This window comes from Leuciscus leuciscus (genome assembly GCF_965113295.1).
Source record: "Leuciscus leuciscus genome assembly, chromosome: 21".
Taxonomy (NCBI): domain Eukaryota; kingdom Metazoa; phylum Chordata; class Actinopteri; order Cypriniformes; family Leuciscidae; genus Leuciscus; species Leuciscus leuciscus.
Window position 1 is genome coordinate 17,227,274 of NC_138745.1, and position 14,893 is coordinate 17,242,166.

General features: G+C 42.0%; 1 protein-coding gene across 2 annotated transcripts in view; it reads left to right on the top strand.

The window, feature by feature from the left end:
- The first annotated feature begins 1,865 nt into the window (after window positions 1-1,865).
- arhgap23b (Rho GTPase activating protein 23b) overlaps window positions 1,866-14,893 on the top strand; it is a 551,994-nt gene continuing 538,966 nt past the window's right edge. The window contains exon 1 of one of the 2 annotated variants that reach the window (XM_082152677.1): window positions 1,866-2,312. In XM_082152677.1, the coding sequence (XP_082008803.1) occupies window positions 2,286-2,312 (27 nt within the window). In that variant the 5' untranslated portion in view covers window positions 1,866-2,285. The remainder of the gene's footprint in view (window positions 2,313-14,893) is intronic. The other variant, XM_082152678.1, reaches the window with a different exon arrangement.

The following is a 14,893-nucleotide window of genomic DNA, read 5'->3' on the forward strand; positions in this document are numbered from 1 at the left end:
GCTGGTCCAAAACGCAGCAGCTCGAGTTCTTACCAGAACCAGGAAGTATGACCATATTAGCCCTGTTCTGTCAACACTGCATTGGCTCCCTATTAAACATTGTATACATTTTAAAATATTGCTGATCACTTACAAAGCACTAAATGGTTTAGCTCCGCAGTACTTGAGCGAGCTCTTAACGCACTATAGTCCTTCACATCTATTGCGATCTCAAAAATCCCCTATTTAGCACCAAAACTTTGGAACAGTCTTCCTACCATTGTCCGGGAAGCAGACACACTCTGTCAGTTCAAAGCTAGACTAAAAACACATCTCTTTGACCTAGCGTACACACAACACATTATAGACTTCTATAATTAAATGTTAGGCTGCATAGATCAGGTCAGCCGGGACCGGGAACACTTCCCATAAATCCTGATGTACTCATTACATCATAAGAAGAATGGCATCTACGCTAATTTTAGTGTTTTTGTTTATCCCAAGGTTTTCCGCAGCCTGCCGGATCCATGCTGTAACCAGATCTGATGAAGGACCTGCGCCTGGACCTGATGTCATAGCGGGGTGCTAAAGTGGCAACTAGTTTCTCCTTATGGAGGATCCCTTTACCACTCTACAGATAAAGTGTTGTCGGGAAAATTCGGATCGCGTATCTACCCCGAAGTTATACAATTCTGCATCAAAAATGTTAAGGCCAGACAAGTAGTTTTTTAAGGCTTGGTTTGTAGGGAATTACAAACCTGCGCACATATATTCAAACGCGCATAACGTTTGACTGAACACGTAATACGCATGTGCACGCCATCAGCGTTCTCACAGGTTTCGCGTTTAACGTCTGTGTAGAGTTTCCTGTCAAAACGGTGTCGAGTTAGCGGCCCTTAAGTTAATAACTAATGATCGTTGCGAAGGAAGTGAATCAATCAAATTAACTTTAGCTGGAAAATAACTTTATTCAAAAACTGCTATAAAGCCAAAACAATCTCTGTTACTTTAAACTATCCTTGTATCTCTGCAAAGCCGCTTTGGAACAATCTACATTGTTAAAAGCGCTATACAAATGAAGATGACTTGACTTTATAAAGGTCTCATCAACTAAAGTTTGACTACTGATTCTTTCTTCAGGATTGGTTTAAGATAAAATTTTGCAATGATTGATAGTCTAGGGAGATTGTGTTCTTATTCAGGTATGAGGGAGGTTATAGCTATTGTTGTGTTTTTCTAAACAGGGTATTGCATTGTCCAGAGAAAAATGGGAAATACTATTGCAATTCAGAAAAAGTTACAGGAATCTGAGATTAGGGAAACACCAGGGCCACAACAGGAGCGAGCTTCCTGTTCTTGAGGGTTGGGATTTTCCCACAGTACAGTTTAAGGGAAATGTTGGAGGATGTCTTGAGAGCCTGTGCCTGCTCCAAATGTATATTTGAGTGTGGATTTATGCCTGTTTGCAATAATGGATTCATGTTTAAAAAATAAAGAAATACAAATGTGTGGACAAAAAATTAAAACTTAAAACACTACATTTCCCATGGTCCTTAGACAAAGGACAGGATTGGCTGGTGGCAGACCAATAAGATGACGACAGGAGACATATGGCTGGATAACACTAGCAGAAACACACTGTTGGTTGTCAATGGTGACAAATCTCTCCATGGATGTGACAGCTGCTTGAAGAACCAGCACACTCTATCTGAAGTCACATGACCTATTTCCTTACTATCCTTCTGATCCCCTGCTCACAGCCTGTAATTCACTGTGTGTTTGTGTAGAGGCAGAGGATAGGAGGAAGGCAGGAGGAAGGCAGGAGGAAGGCAGGGGGAGGAGGGGTGGTTAATGGGAAGAAGGGGAAGGGAGGGAAGGAGGGGACACAGAGGAGGGAGAGGCAGGCAGAGAGATGAGCCCAGCTTACACACAGTGAATGCAAGGGTAAACGGAGGAGTGTGCGAAAGAGTGGACATTTACGGTCTCTCCACGAACCCAGAAGGACGGGAGGATCATGCACCTCTCTTTTTGGCTGAGTGAATAAGTAACAGCAGGGAGGAGGAGAAAGCACTGATGTGGAGGGGAGATCTGTGCTTTCCTAGACATCAGTGAATACACTACTTCAGCAAAGAAGAGTGAGAGAGAGACGAGAGGAGAGGAGACACATAAGGGATTGTGTTTTTTCTAGTGAGGCACGTCAGATTGTGTCTCATGTCCTGGAGTGAGTGTAAAAGATGTCTGAGAAGTATGGCTGATGAGCAGTGCCATGTCAAGAACTAGGAGTCTGGGGAGCACTCACTGAAGACATGGCTCAGGTGAGGAGATTGCTGAGGGTGAGTCGCATATAGATCCCACAACTTTTTTTATTCTCTGTGAGAGAGATGAATGCAAACTATCTGCTTTAATCAAATATCTTAACAGATACAGCATGCTGGGAGTTTGTAACATTAATATTTATTAGACCCCTGTGCTATGCCGGCAAACCCTGCAGAAGCTCAGAAGAGCAACAGTGTGAGAGAGGTGTAGGATGGAAGATAATAAATGTTGAATCTGTATGTGCATGTTTTTGACAACTCTGCAGGAGTCACTATTGCGCTTTCATGGCTGTTTGAATACCAGATTGTCTATGTGTGGATTTTATGAAAAATTGGTTCAGGAGTGGGGATCATATTCACAGATAGCCTACTATTCTAGATTTGTACTGCTGTGCATTTATGTGTATGTGTTAAGAGTAGTCTAAACCATTTGACTAATGAATTTGCATGACTTTTCCAATTGTTCATTATTAGTGGATAAGGCTTTTCAAAAATCATTTAGGGATTGCAGTCATAAAGAACAATTATTTCAGAGCTGAGCATAATTACACATGTAATATATTAAATATTTGTTTAATGACATCTTTTTGCTAAGTACTATGAATGGAGGCCAGTATCAACAAATGCCAAGGCTGCTACTAATGTCTCTATTTAATGGATTTATTATTATTTTATTCGGGATGAAATTAGTAATTATAGCCATTTAACTTTTTAAAATATTTAATAGGCTTTATAAAAAAAAAAAAAAAACTATAATCACATTTTTAAGTAAACTTCAATTAAAACAACCCTCACATAAACTCATTATAATAAATGTCATGTTCAGCTGTACCTTTAAACTAGGCTACAGCAGGGCTCGACACTAAGGATTTTTCTACTAGCCCACAAAATAAAATAGTTTTCTTGGTTTTTGACCCATGTGAAAAAAAAAAAAAAAAGATTATGACACCAGTTTTTTACATACCAGTGAAATTTCTCAATTCTTGATATCAGTTCCCTTTCAGTCGGTCACGTTCGTCGTAGTCGACATGTCGACTGATTGGGATCACGCTAGGAAGCCTGTCATCTTCGAGTATTGTAAAAACGAGCCAATTGACATTGGTGTGCGTGAATCGCATCACCCGCACCACAGCGCGGGTATAATACGGAAGCAGAGATGTCAAAAGTACTCCCTTCCCATACTCAAGTAGAAGTACAGACACTTAATAATAATAATAATAATAATAATTCATTACATTTTATATAGCACTTTTTCTGAGACCTCAAAGGGCTTTACATAGAAGGGGGGAATCTACTCAACCACCACCAATGTGCAGCATCCACTTGGATGATGCGACGGCAGCCATATTGCGCCAGAGCGCCCACCACACACCAGCTTACTGGTGGAGAGGAGACAGAGCAATGAAGCCAATCAGTATATTAGGATGATTAGGAGGCCAGATAGACAGAGGCCAAGGGGCAAATTTGACCTGGATGCTGGGGTTAGACCCCTACTCTTTTTCGAAGGACATCCTGGGATTTTTAATGACCACAGAGAGTCAGGACCTCGGTTTAACGTCTCATCCAAAGGACTGTGTTCTTTTGGCAGTATAGTGTCCCCGTCACTATACTGGGGCATTAGGACCCACACAGACCACAGGGTGAGCGTCCCCTGCTGGCCTCACTACTTGTGTTAAAAAATACTCTGGTAAAAGTAGAAGTACTGATTTAACTTCTTTACTCAAGTAAAAGTAAAAAAGTACAGGGCTTGGAAATTTACTTAAAATATAAAAGTAAAAGTAGCCTTGCGAATGACAACCATTTTTTATGCAAAGCTACCTGGACCACACAAATGTTACTAAAGTGCAAGCTGAGAAACTGAAGTGGATTTGGAAAAAAAGGTTCTTTATATGCCGTTGCCTACATTTTAAATGGATGTCTGCCAATAGGCCTAAAACATCACATAGCCTATATGATTATTGTGACAGACTGGGACTCCAGGTTAATACGATTCTGACTGAGTAGCAAAATATGAATTCTATTGTGATTCTATGAGAATTCACAGATCCAGTTTCTCATTTTTAATCTTCCCCTTAACATTTAAAGGAATCTACATGTATGTAATGATTTGCCGCGAATGAATACTGCCAAATCTGTCGAGTTGTCTTGTAGTGGTGCGTCAAGTGCAACATATATTCCCATCAAATTGACCGTTCGCAAAGACCCGCCCCCTTTAGTTTCCGTTGCTATGTCCGACAAGTGACGCCATTCTCACGCCACACCATGTTCTCACGCAGTGAAAAATACATCATGGAGCAGAGAAGACACTGACAACACACTGACAGACAGGACAGGCCAGGTTATTTTTTATATGAAACAAAGTCTCACCTTTCAAATTTAGTCATTAATTATAGAAATTTAAACAATAAATACCGTTTTGTGTCTCTTTAATGTGTCTGACAGATCGATCAGTTAAAGCTGCTCGAGAACCGATCATCTCTTCCTTCTAGTTTATAGCATCAAATAAACATGAATGAACATAAAAAGGAATGTTGTTTTAACCACGGAAAGACGTCGGTACACTTCGTTTTTCAAGTTTAAATCCTCCAATGTTAATCTACTAACTCTCCTGACTGCTTGGTCGGACAAAATGGCGGATGGCGGATTGTGATTGGTCAGATCGCCTCCCTGCGAAGGGTTGATGACGCGAAAAATAATAACTCCAATCTGTATTGTAAAAAAGCGCTATATAAATAAAGGTGACTTGACTTGACTTGACACTACACACTCAGACCCTGCTTCGGGCCTTCCGAGCTGGGTCCCGGTTTTTTGCCTAGAATTCTGTGGTATCCGTGGTTCCCCTGCATCGCTCAATTGTAGCACTACACGGTGCTCCTGGCTGATCCAGCGGTTCCCCCGTACCAACAGACTCGGCTTCATTAGCTGGCATTGAGTGCGCTCAAGGACCCGGTCATGCCTTCTCACGCACTCTCTGCCACTACAAAAACTAGAGACAGGTGTTAATCACTCAGACCCTGCTTCAGGCCGCCTTCAGGCCTTCCAAGCTGGGTCCCTGTTCTCTAGCCTGCTGCCTCACTCTGAGTACGTCTCTGATACCTTAGGCCCACTGTGTTGGTCCGTTGTAGCACTGAAAGGTGCTTCTGACCGACTCAGCCGGTTCTTGTATCATCAGACTCGGCTAGGACGATTCAGTTTGTCTGTTACCTGCCCATGTGCAGCACTATTTGTTACACATCTGTGTTTCGAATTGTATCTTCCGTGTGTGCGGTCGTCGCTTCCTACTGGCGAAGGTTGTGATCAAGCCGTTCCTCCAGCCGATATGAAGATAGGCTTCCAAGTGAGGCCTGTTCTTCATTGTACTCAAACTATAGTGAGTTAGACCATCAGGGATATGTGTGCTTGATTCGGGCCCTTTTTCAAGCCTCCGTTCAATTTACAACACAATACGCATTACTAATGCTCATCCCCATGAATGGTCTGCAGCATGGGATCTGAAGGATGCGTACATCAGATATCCACTCCTCCGCACAAGTCCCTCCCTTGGAGTGCTACATGTCCAGTTGGGTCTTCAGGTCAACTGGAGAAGAGTAACACGTCCATGGACTGAGGAGCTTTTTTCCAGTTCGGAGGTGGACTTGGTTTACACGTTTCTCAACTGGAACGTGTCCGGTCGGTGCTTAAAAGTGAGAGGGTCCCACTGAATAACCTTCAGAGGCTCCTGGGGCATATGGTAGACGCAGCCGCATATAACCGGTTTCCTCCATATGATGACCGCTTCAGCACTGACTTCATGACCAAGTCCCTAGGTGGCCGTGGCAGAGCAGCACGCTCCGTGTGTTAACAACACCTGGTATGCTGCCAAACTCTCAGCAGTGTTCAGACCATTTGTTTCTCCGGGCTAATCGCTCCTAGAACAAGTGACTACAAAACACGGGGCCACGTATAACGTGCATGCAGTAAGGAGGGCTTGGGCATACCTCACACTGCATTGGCATTCAATTGCCTCGATTTGTTAGCAGTTTCCATGCCGCTGCTCAGCAAGATACACTGCCCAGTACAGAGACCGTTGCGCATATACGCTTCCCTCATATGTCACAACTTGCCTGCCACCTCTTCCTATGCTTCTGAGATCGCTTCTTCCTTTAAATTCCGGCCTGCTCAATCGTGCCGCCCATGTGTCCCCTTGCCAGTTGTTTACTCCCTTAAACACAGAGACAGCGGCTTGCAGCTGACGCCAGGGCCTACGCAAAATGCGTTAATTCCCCAGTGAGCCCTCTTGCACATCACTTTAAGTCAGGTAAGAAGGATCAGGTTCTTTTAGTTGCCCCGTAATGGCCCAACTAGGACCTCGTTCCCTAGACAGCCTTCCTAACTCATTCCTCTGAGACTTCTCAGGGATGGGGCACCGTTGGCACCTGCACCGAACCGGAGAAATCCAAGTTCCGTTGCGGTTGTTCAGCTATCTACCTCTGAAAGAACATAGATACTATTACTTCTGCGAGAGCTCCCTCTAAAGTTGAGGCTTACTTACGATCTGAAGTAGAACCTGTTTGTTGTTGGTGTTCTTCTCACGAGAGGACCCTCAAGAGTTTTCTATCACTTCTGTGCTTCCTTCCTGCAGAAGATGGGTCGGAGCGTGGCTGTTCCGCTCCACCCTCAAAATGATGTTGCCCTTAACCCTCTGGGGTTGAAGGTGTTTTTGGGGTCCTTGAGATGTTCTGACATGCCCTGACATTTGTGCTATTTTCAGTTGCTTATAAACATATTAATGGCAAAGGTGTAATTACACTCTATTTAGCACAAACAGGGCTACCATAATATGTGAGCAACATGAATGTACATGTTTGTATTTTTGAGAGAATAATGTTTATGCATGGTTATTGAAACAACTAAAAACTAAAGTTTCTGAAATAAGGCCACAAAGCATACTAAATATGTGTCAATAAGACTTTTGACTAATGGATGTTGTCTCCTAGAGTTTTTTCTTCAAAATGATGTGAAAATCATCCTCCCTAAACATTCACATAAAACAATACATTGATGTAAATTTTTGCAAAACACTTTCTGTTTGAAAAGGCAATATGCGAGTGGGCGTCAACGATCCAACACCATCATGAATATTTAGTGGTTCGCACCTGAGGAGAAAATGGGGCCCGCATACTTAATGAGCCATTCATTCAGGTGTGTCACTGAGCCACAAGAAAGAATGCAAGGGCAATATATATATATATATATTAGGGCTGGGGGAATTAACGCGTTAATCTTTGCGATTAATTTGAAATGTTTAACACGTTAAAAAAAAATAACGCAATTGACGCAGCACTTTTTTTTTTTCCTCGTTTTAATGATTTCCTGTTGCGTCTGCTATTAAAAAGGCCGAAATATGCCGTCCCGCCCCTCCATGTTCGGCGGTCAGGTTTCATTCTCGGGCAGCTTTCATGAGCGGGTCTTTTCCGCTCGGTATGTGCGTCGCGCTCTGTGCTCCACGCGCACGCGCGCGTGAGTGTGTGTGTGTGTGTGTGTGTGTGTGTGTGTCGGTCGGTCGGCGCGCTCTGTGCTCCGCGCGCGCGCGTGCGTGTGCGTGTGTGTGTGTGTGTGTGTGTGTGTGTGTGTGTCGGCTCGCTCTGTCGTTAATGGCCCAGCAGCGGCGAGCTCTCCGTTCCGTGTGTGTGTGTGTGTGTGTGTGTGTGTGTGTGTGTGTGTGTGTGTGTCGGCGGCTCTGTCGTTAACGGCCCAAAGGCTTCAATCATGTAATAAGCACTGGAAAAGTAAAGTCCACTCAAGTAACGTGAAATTTCTCTGTTGACTTCTGTTTGCTGAGCTGGTATAGCCATGCTGGGCAACAATGGTAAAATGACCTGCTCTGATCACATGCTCTGGTAATAATAGCTTTGTAGGACTATATTTTGTTTTAATAATTAATAAAATAATAATAATAATAATAATCTGTTAAATTGATTATGTTGATTGATTATTGAAAAAGAATAATATATTGATATATTGATGTTTAATATTTTAATATAGGGCTATTTTCTGTTCCCTTTTTTTCCTGTGTTGTTTAATTAGGTGATTCTAAGTTTAAATATTGATGATTACAAGCTTGGGGGAAGCGCAATTAATTGCAATTAATTACAGAAATTGTGCAATTAATTAGTTAATTTTTTTTAATCGATTCCCAGCCCTAATATATATATATATATATATATATATATTAGTGCTGGGCAAAGATTAATCGCGATTAATCGCATCCAAAATAAAAGTTTGTGTTTGCATAATATATGTGTGTTTACTGTGTATAATTATTTTGTATATATAAATACACACATATGCATGTATATATTTAAGATTTTTTTATATTTATATATAAATTATTTATATTTATATATAATATAAACTATGTATAAATGTATATACATGCAAATATTTCTTAAATAGATACATGCATATGTGTGTATTTATATATACAAAATAATTATACACAGTACACACACATATATTATGCAAACACAAACTTTTATTTTGGATGCGATTAATCGCGATTAATCTTTGCCCAGCACTAATATATATATATATATTCTACCAAATTGGAAGCATCTAATTTATTTATGTTTTTTCCACAAATTGTGCTTGCAAATTGTATAATATCCAAGGAAAACATGTCTAGTAATTGTGCAGTTAATTCTCATATTTTCAGTTTTGGAATATGTATCCTCTCCCCAAATTTGTCACTAATAAAACACAATAAAAATTATTTAAAGAAAAGGCTTTTTAGGGATATTTACCTTTTAATAGTTTGTTTACATCTACCTTGTAAATATATATTTTTTATTAAAAAGGTTACAATTACAACAACAATTCAACTGTAATCTTTCTTTGTAAAAACTAAAGTATACATTTTATCATACATATATTTCAAAGTTAATGATTTGATTGATTATTTAATTACTTTATTTTTGACAAAACATACTATATTTAACATATGAGCAAAAATTGGCAAACAAAAGCTTATTTGAGGTGGCAGATTACAGTAAAAATGTATAATCTATCCAAAACTAGTCAACAAAATGTTGTCTTTCATATGTCTGTAACATAGGTCTTTCGTTTATATAAGAAATATAAATGTTAATTTGCAGTTTAATACATTGCTTATACAAATACATTTTATTTCAACATATTTCAGTCGATTTTTCCTCATCTCAGTATAGCAATATAGTTTGCTAAAAGCGGATCATTCATTCACACACAGAAATGCGATTCAAATTTAAACCGTCTTTTTGCGAGTTGTGGTAAACAGCGCATCTCTGCCGTTCATTCATTCACACACAGAAACGCGATTCACTTGAGAATGAAAAAAACGTACTACAGTATTCTCAGGATCCGATGCTCCTCGAAATACCAGCACTTCTGAGGTACATTTTCCATTATTATTAGATTCAACTTTATTAGATTCAACTTTATTGTCATTACACAAGTACAGGTACAAGGCAACAAAATGCAGTTTAGGTCTAACCAGAAGTGCAATAGCAGCAAGTGCAGGATATACAGTGGTTCCATAAGTGCAGAACATGGATATGTACTGAATAAATATAGAGTTGAATACTATTATAAACAAAAATTTACAGATAGATTTGTCCTATGAATATAATATACAGATAACTATTACTGTGAACAGAATTTACAGCTAGATATGTACTGAATATAATATACAGATGGCTATTACTATAAACAGAATTTTTACAGATAGATATGTACTGAATATAATATACAGATGACTGTTACTATAAACAGAATTTTACAGATAGATATGTACTATGAATATATATACAGATGGCTGTTACTATAAACAGAATGTGAGCATAATATACAGATGGCTATTACTATAAACAGAATTTTACAGATAGATATGTACTATGAATATATATACAGATGGGTGTTACTATAAACAGAATGTGAGCATAATATACAGATGGCTATTACTATAAACAGAATTTTACAGATAGATATGTACTATGAATATATATACAGATGGGTGTTACTATAAACAGAATGTGAGCATAATATACAGATGGCTATTACTATAAACAGAATTTTACAAATAGATATATGTATAAGTTAGGCTAAAATAAGCAGTATAACAATGGATTTAAAGTAGTGCAAATAAAGTTTGGACAGAAGCTATCCGAGTGAAAGTGCAGTGGAAGTAATTATATATTACAGTTAAAGTACGGTATTGCAAATGTATATGTAAACAGTCGGTACTGTAAATAAACAGTCGGCAGTGCAAATTGAGCATATTCCAGTCAAGGTAGTAGTGCAAGATGCATATGTAAACAGTTGTTTCTATAATAACAGTCAGCAGTGCAAATGAACATTATAGTATTGCAAATAACAAAATGGAGGCAGGTGTGAGGAGGGAGAGGAGAGTCAATCAGTATATGAGGGGAGTGGGATTAATGAGGGTTAGAGTTTAATAAAGAGACAGCTCTGGGGAAAAAACTGTTCTTTAGTCTGCTGGTCCTGGTCCGGAGGCACCTGAAACGCCTGCCGGAGGGCAGGAGAGAAAACAGTCTGTGGGCTGGGTGAGAGGAGTCCTTAAGGATGCTGCGAGCTCGATGCAGACAGCGTTTCCTCTGGATGTGCTCGATGGCAGGTAGTGGAGTCCCAGTGATGCGCTGGGCGGTTTTCACCACCCGCTGCAGTGCCTTGCGCTCTGCAACAGAACAGCTCCCATACCACACTGTAGCACAGTTGGTCAGGATGCTTTCTATTGCACAGCGATAGAAGTTCACCAGGATAGTGGAGGAAAGCTGATTCTTCCTCAGTGTTCTCAGGAAGAAAAGGCGCTGGTGAGCCTTCTTGACCAGGCTGGAGGTATTGGTTGTCCAGGTCATGTCCGCGGAGATGTGGGTCCCCAGGAACTTGAAACTGGAGACACGCTCAACAGCCATTCCATTGATGTGGATGGTGTCGTGTGTGCCTCCTGACACTTTCCTGAAGTCCACGATGAGCTCCTTCGTTTTGGTGGCGTTGAGGAGCTGGTTATTTTCAGTGCACCATGTGGCCAGGTGCTTGATCTCCTCCCTATAGGCAGTCTCATCGTTGTTGCTGATGAGACCAATCACCGTAGTGTCGTCCGCAAACTTGACGATGGAATTAGATCCGTACACAGGCTTGCAGTCGGAGGTGAAGAGGGAGTAGAGAAACGGGCTTAGCACACAGCCCTGTGGTACACCAGTGTTGAGTGTGATGGACGTGGAGCAGTTGGAGCCTGATCGAACATTCTGGGGTCTGTTGGTCAAAAAGTCCAAAATCCAGTTGCACATAGAGGTGTTGATGCCCAGGTCTCCAAGTTTGGGTATTAACTTAGTTGGGATGACAGTGTTGAATGCTGAGCTGAAGTCAACAAACAGCATGCGTGCATAAGTGTTCTTATTGTCCAGATGTGTGAGCACAGAGTGCAGTGCCATGGAAACTGCATCCTCTGTGCTCCTATTGCTACGGTAGGCAAACTGGTGTGAATGTGGATGGTAGAGAGTCTTTTAGGTGTGCCAGGACCAGCCGCTCAAAGCACTTCATTACGATGGGTGTGAGTGCTACAGGGCGGTAGTCGTTAAGGCACTTCGGGCTGGAGTGTTTTGGCACTGGCACTGGCACCTGTGTGTAGAAACCTTTCCTGGAGTGAGGAATCTGCCCCCACAGGCCACACCTTGATGGTCTTCACTGATGGCTTCACGCGATTGATGAGAGGTGCATATTTGGGGGTGAGGAACAAAGAAAGGTGATCTGACTGTCCCAGGTGGGGGAGGGGTGTCGCGACGTAAGCTCCAGCCATGTTTGTGTAAACATGGTCTAAGGTTTTGTTTCCTCTGGTGTGACAGGAAACATGCTGGTGAAATTTCGGTAGCACTGACTTTAAGTTTGAATGATTAAAATCACCCGCAACAATAAACACAGCTTCCGGGTGAACGGTCTGTTGTTTACTGATGGCTGCGTGAAGTTCTTTCATAGCAAACTTGGCATCAGCATCCGGGGGAATATAGGCTGCAGTTATAATAGTGGAAGTGAACTCCCGCGGTAGATAAAACGGTCTACATTTAACCATGAGAAACTCAAGGTTAGCTGAACAATGTCTCCCAACAATAGCAGAGTTTGTGCACCAAGCTTTGTTAATGTAAATGCACAATCCACCACCTCTGGTCTTACCGGAGCCATCTAATGTTCTATCCGCCCGGAATGTATGGCGTCCCGCTAGCTCAATAGCGTTGTCCGGTATTCCGCTGTTTAACCATGTTTCCGTGAAAATTAGAACATTACAGTTCAAAAGTCTCTTGCTGTATGTGATGTTGAGTCGAATCTCCTCCATTTTGTTCAACAGCGACCGTACATTGGCAAGGAAAATGCTGGGTAAAGAGAGCCGGTGTGGTGTTAGCTTTAGCTTAGCTCTTAGTCCTCCGCGCTTCCCCCGCCTTTGTTTACGATCTCGACGCCGCCTGCGAGCACTTCCGCCCGGCCGGGCAGAGTGCATAGCCTCGGGTGTTTTGGCGATCTCAGGAAGGAGTCGAAGGTTGTCCATAAAACTGTCGGAAATTCGCAAACCAATATCCAAAAGCTCTAGCCTAGAAATCTAGACGCACCCTAGCGGCAGCAAAATGATTTTGCAGCCAGGGTGGGTCTAGCAACTCTCAATAGACCTTTTTGCTGCAAAAACCTAAATTGGGTCAGGCCAATCACGTCGTGTATAGAGTAGGCGGGGGCGGGCTTAACATATGACGACAGAGTTGCGACGGTTCCTGCCACTTGAAAACAAAGAATGACGGCTGCTGCGGATGGAGAACAGCGGTCTTTCGAATCGGCTTTGGCCGCAACTCTGGAGGACTTGGAGTTAAGTTTTTCTTTGAGAAAAGAACAAAGAACGGCACTTAAGTCATTCTTAAAGAAAGGAAGATGTGTTCGTAGTTTTGTCGGCCAGATTTAAAAGTTGAATCTATCAACTAACGTTAGCTCCGCTGTTGGGAAAACGCTCTGGTTGGTTGACGCGCTGTCCTATTGCGTGCAGAGGGAATTTGAAAGACAGCCGTTTATCCCGCCCCTCGGATGAGCCGTGTCTATGGTGAGTTGCCAGACTAAACATCTTGATGTACGTCTGGCTTGCCAGGCTACAAAAGCTCACCTTGGGTGTACGATGTTAAGGCACAACTGTTCTGCACGAACAGACCCGAAATGAGCAAGAAAAATACTGCTAAATTGCAGAATCTGGAGAGACCGCGAGCCTCGCGATGTACTCGCGCCGCCATCTTGGTTTCCCAATCTTTTTATTCGCCATCTTTTTATTCCTCACAGCGCCGCGAGACGGTGTAAACAAGTAAAATGATCTGAATAAACTTGATGTGTTTTCTCGAGCTGATATGGGGGCGTTCACAGTTTGCATGGATTGCCTCAGTCATTTGCGTTTGAATAGCGCGCTCTCTGTGGGCGGAGTCACATTAAAAATAATTAGCTGAGATGAGAACGACTGACATCTCGCTCTTTTCATACAGATTACATAAACTGAGAATATTTGTTTTTTTATAAAAATTACTTCATTTAAAAGAAGAGAATTCAAGCTTCATGCCTGTGTGTCTGTATGCCTGTTTGACTGAGTATTCGCTCAGTTATGGTTCATTTTCGGACGCGTTTCAGAATTGACTTCACTGACAGAGAGAAAGCAGAACTCACATCATGTTTATTTTTCTTTATTTGGCAAAAAGCACAACACTTTGTTTTTATTGTGAGTATACACCAAAATAATACACACTTAACAGGATCGATTGATGTATGAAACTGGTTTGTAAAATCAAAGTCAACAGACTATTTGGACTCTCGTTTCAACTGATAAGAAAAAAACCGAGCAAATCACGCCCGCGCGATAGCCGACCTCAGGGGGTTTAAAGCACATCAGGATGTGGTTGAGATATAGGAAGTACAACTTGAACGTTAGGTTCCTGCGGGGCGGGGCGCAAGGAGATGATATTTTCCTTGCGCCCCCTCTATACCTTCTTGGGACCTATTTCCAGTGCTACTGCACTATGAGACCTCCCCTGAGCATTACAGGTAGCTGAGTTAAAAATTATTTTTTACTAATATTTTTTTTTTTTACCAGCCACTTTTGCTGTACCACCGCTGACCGGGGCCTGCTCGGCTCCTCAGCGAAAAACAACTGGTGCGTACATCCACTTCTGCATTATACCCGCACTGCGGGGCGGGGTGTGTGATGCGATTCACGCACACCAATATCCATTGGCTCAGTGGATCAGTGCCGATGGCTGTCGTGTCGATGAGGCCTTCACAGGGGAGAGTCTAGTTGACACAATCTCTGCATACCATTCAGGGATGCGTTGTGGTCGTGTCTAGGCACAGGTCCTCTATCTGATCTGGATATGGCCCGGATCTAGACCTGGTAGCAGACAGACTGGCTTAAACGACTGTCTGCTAGCGGCCTCGCGTCACCAAGGTCAGATAAATCCCATCACATAGAGCCTCTTTCACCTAGATATCATCATATAGAGACTGTGTCTGTTCCCCGAATTTGGAAATCCAAAAAACGGCCAAACCCATCTAAG